Source organism: Vicugna pacos, chromosome 24 (genome assembly GCF_048564905.1).
Source record: "Vicugna pacos chromosome 24, VicPac4, whole genome shotgun sequence".
NCBI classification, from domain to species: Eukaryota; Metazoa; Chordata; class Mammalia; order Artiodactyla; family Camelidae; genus Vicugna; species Vicugna pacos.
Genome location: NC_133010.1, coordinates 18,652,134 through 18,671,077, shown reverse-complemented (window position 1 = coordinate 18,671,077; position 18,944 = coordinate 18,652,134). Strand labels below are relative to the sequence as shown.

The 18,944-nt window shown below is 44.0% G+C and overlaps 2 protein-coding genes across 13 annotated transcripts in view; one reads left to right on the top strand and one right to left on the bottom strand.

Annotated features, from left to right (window-relative positions):
* The first annotated feature begins 4,485 nt into the window (after positions 1-4,485).
* CABYR (calcium binding tyrosine phosphorylation regulated) lies at positions 4,486-16,554 on the top strand. 5 transcript variants are annotated; one of them, XM_006205097.4, is made up of 6 exons: positions 4,488-4,589; positions 7,138-7,310; positions 7,409-7,462; positions 11,640-11,987; positions 14,607-15,214; positions 16,466-16,554. In XM_006205097.4, exons 2-5 carry the CDS (start codon positions 7,163-7,165, stop codon positions 15,203-15,205), a joined length of 1,149 nt encoding a protein of 382 aa, XP_006205159.1. In that variant the 5' UTR covers positions 4,488-4,589; positions 7,138-7,162; the 3' UTR covers positions 15,206-15,214; positions 16,466-16,554. The 5 variants fall into 5 exon arrangements, with proteins under 5 accessions (XP_072805200.1, XP_031546156.2, XP_006205159.1 ...); XM_072949099.1 differs by lacking the exon at positions 14,607-15,214 and having other exon boundaries at positions 4,486-4,589; positions 11,640-12,761; XM_031690296.2 differs by lacking the exon at positions 16,466-16,554 and having other exon boundaries at positions 4,486-4,589; positions 11,640-12,761; positions 14,607-14,738.
* Positions 16,555-18,012: 1,458 nt separating this feature from the next.
* OSBPL1A (oxysterol binding protein like 1A) overlaps positions 18,013-18,944 on the bottom strand; it is a 156,778-nt gene continuing 155,846 nt past the window's right edge. For all 8 annotated transcript variants that reach the window (XM_072949090.1, XM_072949091.1, XM_072949092.1 and 5 more), the window contains one exon: positions 18,013-18,182. In XM_072949090.1, the coding sequence (XP_072805191.1) occupies positions 18,080-18,182 (103 nt within the window). In that variant the 3' untranslated portion in view covers positions 18,013-18,079. The remainder of the gene's footprint in view (positions 18,183-18,944) is intronic.

The window sequence follows — 18,944 nt, the reverse complement described above, 5'->3', positions numbered from 1 at the left end:
CTGGATAAATAATGCCTACATTTGAGGTGTTTCCCTTTCTCTGATAAATTGTCTAATTACCAACTTTTGGATGTCTTTTAAGAAATTACTTGAAAGGGTTATCCTCGAATGAACATAGATTTTTTTTTTCTCCTCAAAATACTTGCTGATGAAGGATTTGCTGGGCTGCCTGTTGCCAGGACTTAATAGTTTCTCCCTTAGCTCAGGTTATTGATAGTGTAAACAGAGGTCAGAGTTATTTTTTAATCCTTCATTGCTAATTTTTACTTTCGTCTGATTCACCTCTTTGTTCAGTACTGCACACCTGTGGTTTTGAAGAATTTAAATACCTCACTTAAGAATTTGTCATAACTGTGTAACTCACTCGGCTCAATCTTAAGCTTAGATATTTTTAAAATTTACCTTGTGCTGAAGCGTGTCACCTTGGGGTGATGTTTGTTTACGTATCCTTTTTGCTGAAGTATGATCTCATGTGACATCAATACTTGACTGTTCTTCTCAGAATAAAATGTGGGAGGAGCAGATAGAAAGTTGGCAGCTTTAAGCTACTCGGTCTGGTTTTGAGAGAATGATCATTTCTTCAGAAATGATTGTTCCTCACTGACTTTGGCTAAACTGTCTTCATGTTTTCTCCCTTCCAAAGTGTGTGTTAACATTGCTCTTCTCTCTAGTGTGCGTCCTGCATGGATTTTAGATCCTAGCCAGAGAGGAAAGACTGCTTTTCTACTTTCATGACCGGGGCGCTCCAGAAGCCAAGTGGGTGCCTTCTGAAGAGACAAATTGGCGTCTAAAAATTTCAGATAACCTGGTTTCATCCAGGCTGAAGGGGAGAATGTTACGAATTTTTAAAATAGGGCTCTTGCCACTTTGTGTCCTCTCGGCCATAGTGTGTGGCAGACTTCTCAGTTATGATTGTGGAACACTCTGAATCAGGAAGCTCTTGCTCCAGAGTTCATACTAACTTGAATTTGCAGTTCAAATACTGTTCCAGCTGTTTATTATTCAGTATTCAAAGATTACATAAAGCCTTGTTCTTTAGAATTTAAAAAAAGTTCCTGCATTAACTGCTTTAGTATTTTTTTCTTTCTGGAGAGAGATTTCAGGATTTCAAATGTCTGTTCACTTAACTGAATAGCCCACCTTTACAACACCCTCCAATAGGTTTTCTGTACTGGTCAGAGAATAAATGAGTTTATAAACTGGCAGGAAAGCCCTGTGGCTTCTCTGTGTTTACGTGGTGGTACAGCAGGGAGAGGGGACTGTGGACAGTGGTTCTGAGGGCTCTGAAAGAACAAAACCACAGGGTGAGTACACTGTGCTATTAACTAACTGGGATCTGAGTCATTTTTGACTTGAGTAACTCATAACCGTGTCTGGCCTGCGTGCTGCGACCTTATCCAGCCTGTGAACTCCTGTGATTTGCTTGGAAACCTAGTTTGGTGTAAATTGCTCTTCCCCCTTGCTGATGAAGGAAATCATCACATAAGCGGAACTGTTTGCATCTATGTGTGCTTTTTTTTAATGTTGGCATTATGCCTTCTTTTCCTGTTTTGGAGGCCAATGGATCTTCTGATTTGTAAGTGTCAGATATATTTTTGTATTAGATTGTGCCTATGATGAGAGAAATCGCTAATGTATATTTTATGTACTTGGAACACATTTATAATTTGACACACTTTGAGGCATGGTCTAGTAATATTGTAATAGACACCTTTGTGGGTAATGTGTTTAAGATTTTGAGTTCAGTGTCTTTGATTTAGTATATGATAGCTAAGTATTTGAGTAAAGAATTATTTCAGGTGTCACAGAAAATTAGAATATTTATTGTTCTATATTGTGTCAGTCAATTATTTAGAGAATTTGCACTTTTATATTTTTGCCAACGAAAATTGAAGGACAACACGTGTATGATTTTTATAATACACACACATATGTACCTTTGCTGTGTAAACTTTCCTGGTTGCTTCCTTAAGCAAATTATGGTGGAAAGTATTCAAATGTGGCTCTTAGGAAGATACATGCTCACACAGTCATGATGTACTGTTTAGTATTTCTTTTTTTTTTTTTAGATGCTGTTGGTATATTTTGTAGGAAAAAAAAAGTGCTTATTAAGCCCAGATCATCCCAAGAAGATACAAAGGAAAGGGAGGGGACTTGAAGCCAGGAAGAGGAAATACAGAAAGAGAAAAGGACAGAGGGAGCAAGAGAATGGAAAGCTGGTTCATAAAAGATGTGCCCCTTCTTCAGTTAAAGTGAGCAGAATCACACATGTACGGTGCAGTTGGCTGGTGACAACCAGCAAGGGGCCCGAGCTCTAGCTCCCAGTGGACCAGGGTAGTCGACTAAAGCAACACACTTGTAATTTAGATGAGCTCTGGGTTATAGTTACTTTCTACTCCCACGGCTGGTGGTTCTCAAATTTTTAGCTTTACAGGTAAGCCCTACTGAGATTCTGAGCCAGTAGGTTCTGGGTTGGGCTTAGGAAGGCATTTGTAACAAGCTCCTAGGATCATTCTAGTGCAGCTGGTCTACATTAGAGAGACATCGCCCAAGGTTATCATCTCTTGGTAAGTATTCAGTAAATCTGAGAGAAAAGTCAAACATGTGGCACCGTTATGCTCAGAGAGCGTAGCATGGGGCTGTTGGAAAAAATGCTTCTAACCCGCTGGCTTTCTAAACTAGGAGATTCCTGAGCTGAGTTTTCGAGAAGGATGCAGTCAGGAGAAATGATGTCTTCTTAGAAGAGCGTCTCAGGCCTTGGACCTGATGAGCAAAGGTACAGAGATGCCAAGCAGCGCCTTTGTGTTCAGGCCCAGTCACTAGAGAGTCAAGTGGAACCCAAATGGTAAGATGAGATAGTTACACAGAGGTCACACCAAGAACCTCGGACTTTTGTAGAATGAGGATTTGAAGGGGGGAGGGGCAGGGAGCAATGGAGAAGAAAGTAGATTTGCATTTTTGTTAGAGCCCTAGTGACCAAAAAAGATGAACAGAAGAACAAGGAGATTGTAAAAACTATATCAGATCTTTAGGAGTTCCAGGAATCAAAGCAGCAAATAGACAGTGGTTTGAAAATTTCTGGCTAAATGTTCTCACCGTAACAGCTTGCATCTGAGGGACATGTGCAAAACAGTCATTGCAGAATTGTGGAAGGAGTGTAAGCTTGCCTTCTGAGTTAGATATTCGACACAGTGTATAACATCTAATAGGTGTTCACAGTGACCCACCAAGGTTGGTTAGGTGACTTAAGTGTATGTAAATCTCTTTTCACAAGCCACCATAAGTGGGATCTCTAATGTTTGTATTGGGGGTTCTTCGTAGCTCAGTTTCATTATACCTTTGATAGTTAAATGTTATAAATCAGGAATCATGCCAGCTTTGTCTCACTTTTATTTACCAAAGTGAGGCTGGGGTGTGCGCAGTGATGAGGACAAAACATGTACCATCTGCAGGTCTATCATCACAAAGTCTAAAACAGCGTGTCTCCTTTACTTCAAAACGTAATCTTCATGAGAGGAGGGAGCTTGTCTGCTTCATAATGGGCACTTAGTTATTTAATGGATGAATTAATATCCCCAGAAAATGCTGTGTGCCTCAGAGATGTAGGCTGGGGCTTCAACATTGCCTGTGACTGCAAAGTGCTCTGGAAGTCTTAATTTCTAAGGTACCAAAAGTTTTGTGAAATACGTACCCTGATGATGGTTAACAGTTGATTTACAGCGATTCTTGTTGCTTTTTAAACATGTGAAAATGGATTTCAATGAAGACTCTTGGAATCTGATCATCATGACTGTGGTGTTATTCAATGCCCAGCACACATACAAGCCTGAATGGGTAGTAAAGAGAGTATTTTAAGTGAGTCAGCATGCCTTTACTTCGGTAAAACGGAGCTGAAGTTACACAGCCTTCGGGGACTTGCAGCCTGCTGCTGCTGCTGGTTTGGTTTGGGGAGGATGTGTTGTGCCTGAGGTATTGCAAGATCTGGAATTACTGAGAAACAGGAGGCTTCAGAATCTATGCTAAATCTTTCTACAGGCCAGTTTCTCAGAAGGAAGAGTACTGTGTTGCATATTGTTCTTTTTGTAGCACTGTGTGTTGTGTACATCGTGGCAGAAATTATTCTTGGAAAAGGTGACTCGAGAGCAAAAGTTTATGGGGGAGGGGCAGGATGAAGAAAGGAGGTGACAGCAAGACAGAGCTGCTCTAAATCTATTTCTCTTTCTTTCCACACTGGCTCTTTAGACTGAGCTATCCAAAGCAGAGAGGCAGTCGCCTTGACCAACTGCACTCCTGGCCGTTTGGAAACGCCAGTTTCCTACGCGCGCGCGCGCGTTCGTATTCTGTTGCAAAAGGCAAAGCAGGCCTCCCTGCTCTGCGGAGTTCCGTCCTTTGTCCGTTTCGGCTCTTCATTGGCAGGGACCGCCGAGGCCCCGCCTCCTACCGCGGCCTTCAGCGAGAGGGCGGGGCTTTGTGACGTAGGCCTGACTTCCCCCAGGGGTATAAAAGGCTCCGCTGGGAGCTTAGGCTCTTACAGGAGCCGCCGGCAAGGGGGCAACGAGGAAGCCTGTTAGAGCGTAGCCGGAAAGAAGGTGGGGCGAGTCTGGAGAAAAGCCCCCGCCCGTCCTTGCGGCCCGGAGGCAGTTAGCTCTCGGGGCGCCTCGTGCTGTGGGGTTGGACGGTTTCTCAAGTGCTGGGGAAGGCGGAGGGCCCCGGAGTGGGAGGTCTGCGGGGAGGGGCGGGCCCACACCGGCCCGTGCGGCACAGCCGGCCAGCGCCCGTGTGGCGGACTCGAGGGTGCGGGTTCCCGGCGGGTGGGCCTGCCACCGCCACCGCCACCGCCGAACTAGTCAACGCTGAATCGGATGCCCGCTCTCCCACGTCTCACTGGCCTCTCCACCAAACCAACCAAACTGCAAAACAAGCTCGGGCCCCGCGGGGCCCCCAGACCCCAGCTTAGGTCTTTAGGGAGTGAGTGGTGGGTACCGTTTACCTTTTCTGTGGCTCCAAAGCCCTCACTCTGACATCCTCAGCCAAAGGCACCGTTTTCCTGCTCAGGCGTTACCCCTATGTTAGTGGGTGAATGGACGTTCTCAGTTTGGGGCAGGGCTGCTGACGGTTGGGGCTGTAAAATTTGTTAGTTTTTGACAAATATTCTTTTAAGGAGAAGCTTGGAGAGAATTAGTAAGCTGTCACTTTAAACAACGTCTGTATTTGTGACTTTAGCGGTTGATGTATTAAAGACTGGTGTCACCGTATTTCTCGTCTTGTTTAGGATAGTTCTTTGTATGGAACTGCCCTGTAGGATGCTCAGCGTCCCTGATCCAAGGACGCTAAACGGCCCCGCACATTCAAAGTCTGAGGTGCGGTAGGGGCGTTCTCCGCCACAACTGGTAGCTTCAAATGCTAACTGCCTACCGAAAGGGTGTTTGGTTAGCTCCATCATGGCTACTGGTAAGCCACATTCAAAACATGAGGGTGTAGCTCAGTGGTGGTGTGTGTGCATAGCATGCATGAGGTCCTGGGTTCAACCCCCATACCTTTATTAAAAAAAAAAAAAAAACATGACCTATCTACTCAATTCATACTGGGGTGCAAAGGATGTACTTAAAGTACATATGCATATTTTAAGTATATCCTTTAAATATACATATGTCTATGTGATATGGACATATTATATATATAAATAAATGAAATACATGTCATCCATGTAATTAGTGCCTGTGTCCCTTAACATTTACCATGTAGGCGTGCGAGAGCTGCACTGCTGGCTTTTTAAAGACTGTTTAATTCAGTAAAGCTCTGGTTGTTTTCATTAAGGGATTGAATACAATACACTTAACTAGATTCTCAAAGGGTGTGCTTTGGCCAATACACATAAATTTTCCCCCCCGACCTTTGGGAAGATGAAATATGCTTTTAAATATTCAGCTTTTTACTGTGACACAGTAGTTGCTTTTTATGACGGGTTGGCTCCTTGGATAATTGCTGTAACTAAACTGTGCCACTTAGCCCCATGAAACTCATTACTCCATTTACTATAGTGGCATTGTTGAGGACACGGTTCATTATATCACGCTATTCTCTTTATAAGGACCCATAGGAGAAATTTCTCCTGGGTGTCAGTGTACAGAATAGCTATGATTCTGCCAAGCAGCTGATTTATCTGAGGAAACCTGAGTCATTTAACCGTTTTCTGTTATGTGGTGGCTACTTGGTAACTCAGAGGGCTGATTTGATATCCCATCTCTAGTGTAGGACCTATGACTTCTACTGGTATACAAACCTTACCTGTGGCTTTATCCTATTTTTCCTACCCTAATTTTCCTCTTAATGACTTAATGATTTTCTTAAATATGTAATACTGTTCTTTATGTGTATTCATAAGCCGCCTTAAATAATTTTTTAGAATGAAACAGAACACACACACACTGACACAGTTTAGGGTGGCAACCCTTGCAGCTCAGAATTACAGGTAAGACTATGCAATACCCTTGGTACCACTTAAAGTCCAGAAAGACAAGAGAAAGGGAGAAGAGAGGAAAACCAGGGCAGAGGTTAAGGGAAGATAGAAGAAAAGAAAGAGAAGAGGTACATATGGTGGGGGGGTGGTAAAATACCACAAATAACTAATGTTAAAAACAAAATTAAATTTAAAGCTTAAACATAAATACTTAAAAATGATCAACGTGTCTGGGGAGAGATGTTTTCTGATAGAAATTTTACTTTGTTAACTATTTGTACAGAAAAGCCAGTTCCGATGTGCCTGGGAAAGATGTTGTTTGGACCCAGATAATGAGCTACATTTATCTTTCTTGAATTTTTTTGCACAAAATATTTACTGCACTTTATAGAAACAGATTTTGTTTGGTTTTTGTTCTTCATTTTTAATATCACCCTGGAGCTCCTGTTAGGGCTTTTCACATGGATTTTTAAAATACTAGATTGGTCATAATTGTAGTATGGTTTTTTTTTTTAACTACCATCAAAAATTAGACCATTTTACTAGAATAAATACCTAGAGATTAGTTCTAAAGCTGGTAATTTTAACAGTAGATTTGTTCTTAGAAACTTAGTTTATTCCTAATTTTTAATAAAAAACTAATACACTATTTATAAGACTGTTTTTCTTCGTTATAGTTGAGATTACAGACATCCTGCCAAAATGATTTCTTCAAAGCCCAGACTTGTCGTACCTTATGGCCTCAAGACCCTGCTGGAGGGAGTTAGCAGAGCCATTCTCAAAACCAATCCGCCAAACATCACCCAGTTTGCAGCAGTTTATTTCAAAGAACTCATTTTGTTTAGAGAAGGTTTGTTATTGCTTTAGATTATATATTTGTTGCTTTGAAAAAGAAAGCATTTTAAATTGGAAATTTTATGTATCTGATTTCCTATATTATTTCTTTAGGAAACAATTCTCTGGATATAAAAGATCTGGTTAAACAATTTCATCAGATTAAAGGTAAGTACTATAATAAGGTTTTAATAAAAATCTATAAATTATTGCATCATTCCTAGCATACTGTCAAACTGGAGTGATACCCACGAATATTTTGTTTAAATAATGACACTAATGCTTGTGTTTAAGCACACTGATGCTTTATTATTGAACCAATTAAAATCATGAAAAGACAAAAATAGGGAACACTCATCTTTTGCAAACCATTTGGGTACACTGAGCCCTAAAACAGTGTGTAAACTATGACTCAAACCCTTTCCAATATGCCCTGGTGTTAGGTAAGTACAGCAAACTTAATGAGGATTGGATTTTGAGGTAATAAAGACTCATTATATAAGATAGATTACTTATGAATGTTGTATAAACACTCTTCTTGGAAGATTATTTTAATAGAAAAAGTATCACCTGTTTTTTTTTCCCCACCTCTCCCATGGTGGTTTAACTGCATTCCGGCTTGGATATATCTGCTTAGGAAAAAAAGTTGTTTTTGTGTATATGTATAAATGTCTATCTCATGTGAACATGACAGCATGAAACTGAGTTGATGGGGGAGAAATGAAAAGGGCAAAGTTTACATGATGAAAATTTGGGAAGATTAATATAAGCAAAAGAGGGTATATTGGGCAAATACTAAGGGCAGGAAAAACTTTGTGGAGAAAATAGAGACCTGTAGTCAGTGTGAGAAATAACCAATGCTACACTGGCTGACCAACATGTTAGAATGACCACAGTGAAAGAAAAGGTAGGCTCAAGTGAGTTTTGGCCACTTTTATTCTCTGCCACGTTGGTGATGTTAATAAGTAACACAGCCAAGATGGAGAGAAATCAGGGGCAAGATCTAGGAGAACATAAAAATCACGAGGGTTTGGATCTGCAGTGAAAGAAACACCCAAAACAGACAGCAAGATTAAGAACAGCAAGAGCCAGCATCAAGGGCAGGAGAGAGAGCAACCTGCTGAGGTTCAGGAGTATGTCCCTGTCTAGCCGGGCTGCTTCCCTGCAGGGTCCTGCTGGCATTCTCAGCTCGCCGCGGGAAACAGGTCTGGGATTTGCTTACCCCCAGAGAGAGCTACAGCCGGCTGCTAGTACCCGGCCCATGCTCCCCTCCCCATGAGCCCGGTTCCCCAGGCAAGGGGATTATGGCCTTTGTGCTTGAGTCCTTCATACCAGGAGCTGTGTTTGAGAGGACCAGATGTGCAGGTTTGTTTGAGAATGGTGATAAAGTTAGGGAATCTTTATGGTGGGGCTAATTTGTTTACTGAAGAATTTACTCACCATTCAGTTAGCAAGTAGACTAAAGTAATGTGGATTTTGGTCCAGCTAGACTTAACACAAATGAACAGACTGGACTAATGGACCAGTGGGTCTAACCAGGAGATGGAGGTCTCCTGGTTAACCTAGTGCTTTGCATTTTCAAAAACACTATTAAAGCTTAAGGCAGCTGATCTCAAGTTTTTATAATGATGAACTATATTGAAAATAGTACATATGTCCTATGTGTATACATACATATATTCCAAATGCGAAAAGAACAGCATCTTACCACCCAGGTTAGGAAGGAGCCAATTTAATTTTAATCAAAGCTGATTTAAAGATGTGAGGGTCATAGTTTTGAATCTGACACCACATTTCAAAACTTTTGTTTTTCAACTAGGTGTTAACTTATTCTTTCCCCATTTATATGTGACTTACAGTTTATAAAACACTTTCAGGTGAGCGGTTCCATTTACTATCTACACTCAGTGAGGTCAGAATTAAAACCCCCATCCTGCAGACCTGGAGGCTGATGCTCAGACCCACTGACTCGGCGACGCGTCTGTTAAATCACAGGACTGAAACCCAGAGCTTCCCATGTACTTTTCTTTCCATGAAAAAGCTGCAGGGAAAGGAAGCAGTATCATAATTTTTCGGAGTTGTTATGGCTCATTATATAACGCTTTACCTTTCCAGAAGGGTTGTTATTTAATAGGGGACTTCTAGAGGTAAAAATATTAAACCTGAGGATTCATCTCCGAGACGTGATTTCAGGGATGACAAGGCTGTGAGGCAGATACTTTTAAAAGGGCCAGTGGCCTTTACAAAGTTGCTGAAGTCCCATCGTGTAAGTACGTACCAGACTGCAGCGATCCAACCCCTAGACTGGTCTTGGGGAACTGCAGACCTTGTGAAGGAATTGCAACTCTTCCTTCACAAGGTCTTGAGTGGCAGAGTCCTGGGACTGGTGGGGGGTAGGAGGTGCAGCCTGCTGTTTTCTTACTGCTGGTGGCTCTTGGTTGAGGCAGGGGGACTCTCGGACCTAGGCTGGTCCTTGTTCCCGGGGCCTTGGGGGTGGCCCTTTCTCAGTGTTCCTGCCGGCTGTCCACGCCAGCCGAACTCTGCCTTTTATCTGTGGTCGGTCTTGAGCCAGCGTCTCCTGCCCCAGTGACGTGAGGCCTGTTTGATGTCGGCGCAGGACCCCCCTCTCTGGCTGTCTACCCTGCTTCCACCTCTCGTGTGAGGCCCAGTGAAACGTGCCTGTGGGTGAGTGTGGCCTCTTGTGTTTGGAGTCCCAGACCATTCCAGACCGACATCCTAGCCCACATTTGGCTTTTGTCAGTTCATGAAGATTTTAACTGATAGCTTACCAGTGAGTATGGTGGTGACCTCCTTTCCAGGCACCGCCACAGATGAGACAGTTCTGTGGCCCTTCTCTTCTTGAGGGGAGAGGGGCACTGGTCACTCTTTGGACATCAGGTTACTTGATTGCCTTGTGACTCTGCTCTCTGATGGACTTAGGGTTTTTGGTGTCCCTGTGGTTTGTTTTTTGTAGCTTTCCCTTAAGTATAAGATGAGGCTTATTTAAACAAAACTTGCCTTATTCCTGCAGCCAGAGAATTCTCTTTTCCTCCTCTGAACTTCCATAGATATTTACTGGGATCCTTGTTAAGTCCTTACACTTTTTTACCTGTAATACCTGTGTATCTTCTTATCTCCCTTACTGAACGTACACTTTTGAGTTCTCCTCGTAACATCACCTTTACATTGTCAACACTGCCTCATACACTTCCACGTGCAGCTTAAGCACTTGGTCTGGTGTGGTGGCGGGGAGAGGGCTCTGTGTAAAAGCAGGCGGGGCGTCCCGAAAAGGTAGCTGGTTAGGATAGGAGGTCACTGCAGAGGGAGGTTAGAGTAGATGGGCCTTTTCTTTCTTTTTGAAACTTTTCTCGGCCTGGGAACATCCATGTGGGGTCCACATCCAGAGCTATGCCACCTGATTTGAGTTTACCAGGAGTCACCAGCTGTTGTGGAAGGAGATACTGTAGGACACTGTTCTTTGGAAAAGCAGCTGGACTTGTGAAGACATGTTTCCAAAGTTTCGACTCAAAGCAAATACATACTTGTAAAGGCAAATTCTACTTTTCCTGCAGATTTTATGAGAAATGTGTCCCCAAAGAGAAAATCCTCAGGAAAGCAAGCAGACGTGAACATGTTTGCTGAGTAACGACTCGGGTGGTTAGACGGACATACGAGTGACAAGCAGAATGCTGAGTCTCATGTTCTAGCCATTCTCCAGCTCTAGGAGCTTCTCTGTCTGGGACTTCTAAGCCATGGGGATGTTCCTTCTCCTGTCTGCGTCCTCACTTTGGCTGCATTACCACACCTTGCCAGCAGGTGCTACGATTGTTAGATTAGAATATATGACATTTCCTAATGTAGAAAGATTCTGCAGTCCCCTGGTTTCCCAGTTCATTAAGTTAAACTTTATGCAGCAGTTCTCTTAAATGGGAGAGTGCCCTTACTAATAGGGCAGCATGTGTTTCATTATTATGTTATGAAGTTTTTCTTTCTTACCCCAGGTGTGGGTGAAGTTTGGATCAGGAGTTTTTTCCAGGGAGGTTTTCAGCTTAATTTTCGGCAGAGTTACGATCTGGCCCCTGATGCTGAGCAGCTGAAGGTGGTACCTGATGACCAGTTTGGCTGTAGTGCTGTAGTCACTTATTTCTAAGGAAATGACCTGAGCTGTCCTGAGTGGATATGGACAGGACAGTTTCATTATCCACATTTTAGTTACAGATGTTGGAAAGCAAAGAGTCTTTTGCACTTGTGTATATGCTGACATTTCAGTGTGCACCTAGTACTTCTTGAAAATTCCTTTTTTGGGGAATATGTGCTTATTAACCCATTTGGCACTTATTTTCAGTGGAGAAGTGGTCAGATGGAACGGCACAAGAGAAAAAACCAGAATATGTGAAAGAACCAGAAGGAACATCTACAGTCTCCCAAGAACCTAAAAGGATGGAAAAATCCACAGACACAGAGGAGGACAACATCACTGGGCCGCTGTTCAGCAACAAAACCACTCAGTTCCCATCAGCTCACGCTGAGCTGCTCTCCAAGCCTGAGGAGGCACCCGAAGTGGCCTGTGGTCCTTCGAAACCGACCACCCCGAAGACTGCCACCCCGCCCTCCTCACCGTCGCCAGCAGCTATCTCACCGGAGTTTGCCTACGTCCCTGCCGACCCAGCTCAGTTTGCCGCTCAGATGTTAGGTAAAGTTTCATCTGTTCATTCTGATCAGTCTGACATCTTAATGGTGGATGTGGCAACAAGTATGCCTGTTTCTTCCGAGATGCTGAGCTCAGAGGCTGCTGAAGATGCTACGGCGCAGGTTCTGAGCCAAACATCTGCCCATGTAGGTTTGGGTTCTAAACCTAGAGACGATAAGGCTGAACCACCAACGGCTTCCTCCTTCCCCTTGCAGGTTGAACAAGAACCTCCTGCTTATGACCAAGCTCCCGAGGCCCCTTTGCAGGCTGCCTTTGAGGTGACATCCACCATGCACATAGCGTCTATCTTTAAAGATGAGCCTGTGATCGAAGGAATTACTTACGTTGAGCAAGTACCAGAACAAATAGTTATCCCTTTTTCTGATCACGTTGCTCATCTTAAAGGAAACGAGCAGTCACCACCACTTAGTCCCATACTTGTAGGCAAGTCAGCCTCGGGCATGTCTGGAAAATCTGTGGGTTCCGCCAAGCTTGTGCACTTGGAGGAAAATACAAACTATGATGCCTCAATACATCTGGAGGCAGAAGGCTTTACCCAGACAGTGAGCTCTGACAAATCTATGCAACTGGAAATGGAAATCTTTGCGGTAGTGCCCAGCGATGCTGTGCTCTCCGGGGAGCCTGCAACAGTAGTGCACTCAGGTGCATCTGTAAGATCTTCTAGTGGCCCCCACTTTCCTGTTCCAGAAGGTCCTAACGAACCAGAAATCGAATGAGCATGGGAGGCAGCGCCTGAACAAGGTTTGATGGAGCCAGGTAAGAAGGTTACTTACACAATTCAAAACTACCCTTCGGGTGACATCTGTATTTCAGGTAACCGTCCAGGTAGGCTCCCCCCAGACTGGTCAAAAAGCCTTTATTTTTAATAGTTTTTAAAATGCCAAACCTAGTTAAAGGCTTTGTTGTAGTTGAGATTTTACTCTCACGAGACGAGTGATTTTAAAGTGACATCCCCGCCCCCGGCCTCCGTTTCGTCACCGAGCACTTTGGTGTTACTGTGAACTTACTATCGTGAAAAAATCAGATACACTCACGTGATCTGAATCCGACTCTTGCAAAACCACAACTGGGGCGTCAGCTTGAAATCTCTCACTTGTGAGTGTAACATCCGACGACAACGAAGCATTTACCCAGGGGCGGCTGTAGGGACGAAGAAATGGTGGTGTGTTCGCCTGCTTGCGCTGAGTGAGGAGCGCTCTGCAACCGGCTGGGGGCCGGGGTCCAGCACGCGTTCCCGCCCGGAGCCTCTGCAGCTGGAGGGAGCGGGAAGGTCAGGCCGGGGTCCTGGGACGCAGCAGAGCAGAAAGGCTGGGGCTTCCATCCGTTCCCCGACGGGTGCCCAGATCCAGTGGCTCCCTTGGCAGCTGGACCACCGCTCCTGCTTCCTGCGACACAGACCTGACCTCCTGTCTCGATCTGATGGTGGCACTGGACCCACTCTCCCTCCTGCTCCATCTTGCCACGTGCAGGCGCCCTTCTCCCTTGAGGGCCATGGGACACGCGTGAACCAGCCTCCTCCATCCTGTTGCAGAAACTCTCAACCAGAGTGATAAAGAAGTGTTACTAAAGCAGGTGTTTAGAGGTCAGATTGTCTGGCAGTGTGACAGGGATCCTGCACAGCTGAAAGGGCGGAGGGCGGCCTGCAGGGCTGGCGTTACACTTGTGGCTGAAGCACATCCCAAGCGCTGTTCTCAGGATACTTCCCCAAAACCCTGAAGACTTGGCTTGTGCACAGTTTTAATTAGCTCCAAGAACGATCAGTTCAAAGTGTCTGAAGCTACTGAAAACATCAGCTTAATCATGTGCACAGTGTTATTTTCTTTTCTGGGGAAGGAAAAAAAGGCTGGTCCATCAGGGACCTCTTCTCCCCTGTCCCACCATCTGGGACTCAGTTCTCCAGGACAGCTCTGTTCAATCAGGCCAGTCTGACCTGACGAGATAGATCCCTTGGTGTCAGTGGACGGACAGTGCTTGGGTCCTCTTTTTAAAGACGCACCATGTGACTGGCCAGCTCTCTACTGCCACCCAGGGCCTATGACTTCAAGCCTTGCCTAAAGGGGAGCACGTGCTCTTAGGTTCTGAGTCCTAGATGATGTGAGGTTTTGTGTGTGGAGACCAGTTAACAGAAGATGACGGTGCCTGTGCTGTGCCAGAGAGATGTGATCAAAAGATGACAGCCAGCGCTGACTTCTTTAGTAAAGAAAAAAATCACTTTGCAGATGCATTAACACTTTTTCACTAGCATAACACACTCTTCAACTGATTTTTTTTGGTAGAGCTAAAAGTGTTGATTCTCCATTTCCTTGCTGAAGCCACAGCTAAAGTTCAGTACCTGGAAACAGCAGCGTAAAAGGAGACTGCTTCTCAGCCACAACCCTAGTGTCCCTGCCCGCTGCCAGCACAACGCCATTCTCGCCTTCCAGCTGTCGAGAATCTCCCCCCTTTCACATTACCAAGCACAACTGAGCCCTCTCTATAGCATGCTTTATGGCACACGTTACTACAGCTGTTTTGTTTAGATGTACAAAAACTGAGACATTTCTGTGCATAGCGCCTGTTACAGAGACCAAACCTTTAACACCTGCAATTTTTTTCTTATAGCACTAGCAGCAAGCGAAGCAGGACAACCACCACCATATTCTAACATGTGGACCCTTTACTGTTTAACTGATATGACTCAGCCAAGTCGCCCGTCACCGCCACCTGCACCCGGGCCTTTCCCCCAAGCCACCCTCTATTTATCTAACCCTAAGGAGCCACAGTTCCTGCAGCACCCTCCGCAAGTGACTTCTCCGACTTATGTGATGATGGACGACAGCAAGAAGGCCAGTGTCCCGCCTTTTATCTTAGTGGGCTCCAACGTTCAGGACGCACAGGACTGGAAGCCTGTTCCTGGACATGCTGTTGTCTCCCAGGCAGAGACCTTGAAGAGATACGCTGCAGTGCAAGTGCCCATTGCTGTTCCTGCAGACCAGAAATTCCAGAAACTCACCCCAAGTTCCCAGAATGCTAGTCCTCCTACAGGTGGACAAGAGGGCCCCAGACCCCAAAGCCCAGTTTTTCTTTCTGTTGCTTTCCCGGTAGAAGATGTAACCAAAAAAGGTTCAGGATCTGGTGACAAGCGTACTCCCTGTGGAAGTTACGGTATTGCTGGAGAAATAACCGTGACTACCGCCCAAGTTCGCAAAGCAGAAACCTAAAACTGGCAGGTAAATTCTCCCGTAACATGTGGGCCTCGACACTCTCGAGGTTTCAGCAATTTGATTTGTTGACCTGGAGATCGCATATTTCAATGCAATTTCTTAAAAAAATTGAGTTTGGTCAACTCTCATTTGAGGTGGAGGCTGTCCCCACCTTCCTTACCACCAGCTACTCCTCTATGCATGGCAGGCGCCCTGCACATTCACAACTCACCGAGGAGGGGTGCCTAAAACACAAACCAGTCAACCCACTCACTTACCTCTCAATACTTGGTTCTGTGTCTCGCCCTGCAGAAGATGCCAAAAGGGGGTGAATGAAAAAGGGGAAAAAAAAAAGACCTAATCTTATAATCTAGTCAGCAGGTTTAAGGGGCAGGAAGGAACAGAGGGCAGCTGGAGAGCAAAGTGTGAGACTATGTGGAGCCCCCAGCCTGGGCCCTCTTACAGTGAACATTTCCAGTAGAACAGACAGGTTGGAAACATTGAAGCACTAATGCGACAGTGGTATTAACTGTAGGTAAGAGAGTTTTTCACTCACAAATCATAAAAATTTGATTCAATGAGTACTTACTATTTACAGTGCAAGCCCCTCCTCCCCACGTGTTTACAGCAGAGCAAAACATGGAACCTATACCTTAGTGGGAGAGAGGGACAAAAAAGCAAATTACACTATGTGAAGTATTATGAAGAGACGAGACAGACATTGCTAGGGACCCTCCTTTGTTAGGCCATGCAGGGCCACAGGTAAACGGCCACCCGCCCTGCACGGAGCCCACAGACAGGTCCAAGGGCAGGAAAGGGCCTGAGGCTTCGAGACGCTACCAGTTGGCCACAGTGAGATGGGCAGGGAGGACAAAAGATGAAGTCAGGTGTGACGAAGGAACTATAATTCAGGGTCCTGCAAACCAAAGAGACGGGGGTAGGAAGTTCAGTGGGAAGTCACAGCGACGGGCTGAACGGTTACAGGCAAGGTCAAGTACCCCAGTGACCACAGTTCCGGAGACAGCTCTGTGACCGACATGCCTTAGGACTGTGTGCACTGACTTTCTCATACCCTTTTAGTGTCACTGTCAAAATGGCCGCATTTGGCATGACATGCTACGATACTTTAGTGTAGATGCACAGGTACCTGATTAGTTAAAAGCTTAGTAGCCGAGCAGGACAGAACTGGACACTTCTGATCTTACAGTCATTTTACATGTTATTTTATAATTTTATAATCAAATTTAAACAATTCACTATTTACATTATTCCTAACAGGTGCTGAAAATGACACTGTTTGAGTCGACATTCAAGGTGGAGCCTGCCACCAAGCGTAATGTATCAATAAACTTCATGCAAGCATAAAATCTTACACTCTTACTTGGGGGGGTATACAAACATTTGAACACAAAAGGTCTTCAATCTTTCCAGACCTGTGACAGGACGCAATAGCATTTTCCAACTCTTACGTATACACTGTAAAAAAAAAAAAAAATTAAACATTTCCCCTGCAGCAGATCCAGTCACAAGTTTTCTAATGAGGTTATGCCACCTGCTAATTCCAGATCTGGCATGCTCACTGAGTTTAGACTACACCAGCACCTTGCTTAATGCTGCATTTACCCAGAGAATGCATGCAAAGTGCCTACTCAGAATGTGACCTCAGGGATTTCTCTACCACAAGTATTTCTTTGTAAGGACACTCTTGATAACTTAGGATTGTATTAAATGCAGCATTAATATATCTGAAAGTGTAAAAGAAACCACATTGTTTTGAACATTCTAAAGCCTTTATTTAGCATCAGGTGGATTATTTCATTATAACACTTGTTAACTTCAAGACAGCCATTAAAATAACTTACTGGCAGCTACCTAAGGTCCCCTGGAACAGTATCTCAGTCTGGGGTTGGGTGGATAAATACCGTAAGATTAATGTACCCCAATTAAAGGGGCAAAGCTACTGTACAGTAGGTCTCTGTACGTATCTTAAGTACACAGGTGCCTTGCAAACTTGAAGTGCACGAGACGACCTATTATAGAGTTTGACATTTATAATACAGGAGTACAACTGAATTCTTCTGGTGGCATCTGCCACTGGGAGTTGAAGCATTTTAAAAGGTTTGTCATTATGTAATCGGTGATTAAAATCTCTATTCTAGGGTATTTTTATGAATTGCTAGGTTTTATACATATTTTCAATTTGAACATGTACAATTTAAACACCTTTTAATTCTAATAACATTAGAGAAAACTGTAAAAGTAAATTCAGAGTGCTAAAATAAGCAAATGAAATACCTTTTCCAGCTTAGAATTTCCAAATCAGGACTATCTGAACGTTCAGGCATTTTTCTTCTTCTTTTAGAGGTGGGAAGGGGCAAAACTGAGAGGGTTAGTATGAAGAAAGGCCATCTTTTCAGTGTGGTCTTTGCAAAATGACACACCCTTTCTCTATATTTGAGCACATAAACATTGTATAGGAGAATTCTAAACATTTCAAAGTTACATCTAAAACATTCAAGCATAACAGCATAAAAATATTCAAAATAACTTGATTTGGGTTACTATATGATTCCATAAAGCTAAAGTTACATTTAGGTAGAAACCTTCAGTAGATATGGCAACAGCAACCAGCAAAAGCGTAGTCAGCAGTTTCCCAAACCTCCGTATAAAACAGTATTCCAAGTAAGTGTGTTTGGATAGCAAAATTACCCATTTTTCCTAAGACTTTCACCACCGAGATCACCTTATGCCCTACTTTGGTTGGGTGAAACACAAGTTACCATGAGACGGCTTTGTCTTTTAAGATGAGTAGAAACCAAGGAAGAAAAATTTTAAAACATAGGTTTAAGACTTATTTGTAGATTGGCCAAATGCCCCCCACTTGTCTACACTTTAATAAATGTCAGGCAAATTGAAGTAGTTTCTGTCCCAGTAGCTGCCCGAGTAAATCCAGTCCTGGGCTCCGCTGTAGGGATTAGGGCCCTGATGGAACCACCTGTTTAAAGAGAAAAGACAGGATTTACGTGGGAAACTGAGATGACAGGGTACCCACTGCTTCACTAGCTCACAGATTCCCTACTCACAGCCGGCGGTTCACTTCATTCTAGGGGTTACGATTTCCAAAGAGACTTTTAGGAAGTGTTTGTAGAGAGCGTGTATGCAGAATAATAGTCCAAAATACACAATGACATCATCCAAAAGGTTTATGGATTTTCCACAGCATTTAGCAACAGTTCTTACTTAGCAGAAGCAGGAGTTCCTGTCCAGCAGGGTTGTTAAGAACCAATATATTCGTCTAATTGTTCACATAGGCCCATTACTTACCTTCCACTGGAAAGCCGCCTTTTAAGCGATGAGGACTAAAGAATCCAGAAGGAAATTAACTTTCACAACACACCTACAGTAGTATGTGAGGTGTGTGATTCAGAATAAATGCCCCCCAAACTCTTAGAAGTTTCTTTTTACAAAGAGCTCAGCGCCAGAGAAGTTGAATAACTTGCCCAAGCTAGCCACCGATATCAAACAAGTCTGGTTTTAAAGACCATGATTTCTTAAATATGCTGTGCTACACGTAACCCGCTGAAATTAATCTGGTCCAGATCTTCTTGGGTCTCAATTTTCTCCATGCTAATATGGATTCATAGGTTGCACCTCGAGCTTTCAACATCTTAGCCCGTCTTACCTAATTCTAGAAAGAGCTGCCCTAATCTTCTTGCCCTTTACAAAACAAGTCACCTATTCTCACAGTCCCAGCTTT

Bases quoted from the DNA above. Each gene is read 5' to 3' on its own strand.
- CABYR (XM_072949099.1), top strand. From the start codon at position 7,163: ATGATTTCTTCAAAGCCCAGACTTGTCGTACCTTATGGCCTCAAGACC. The intron at 7,311-7,408 runs GTTTGTTATTGC...TTATTTCTTTAG, and splicing joins ACTCATTTTGTTTAGAGAAG to GAAACAATTCTCTGGATATA. The intron at 7,463-11,639 runs GTAAGTACTATA...ACTTATTTTCAG, and splicing joins ACAATTTCATCAGATTAAAG to TGGAGAAGTGGTCAGATGGA.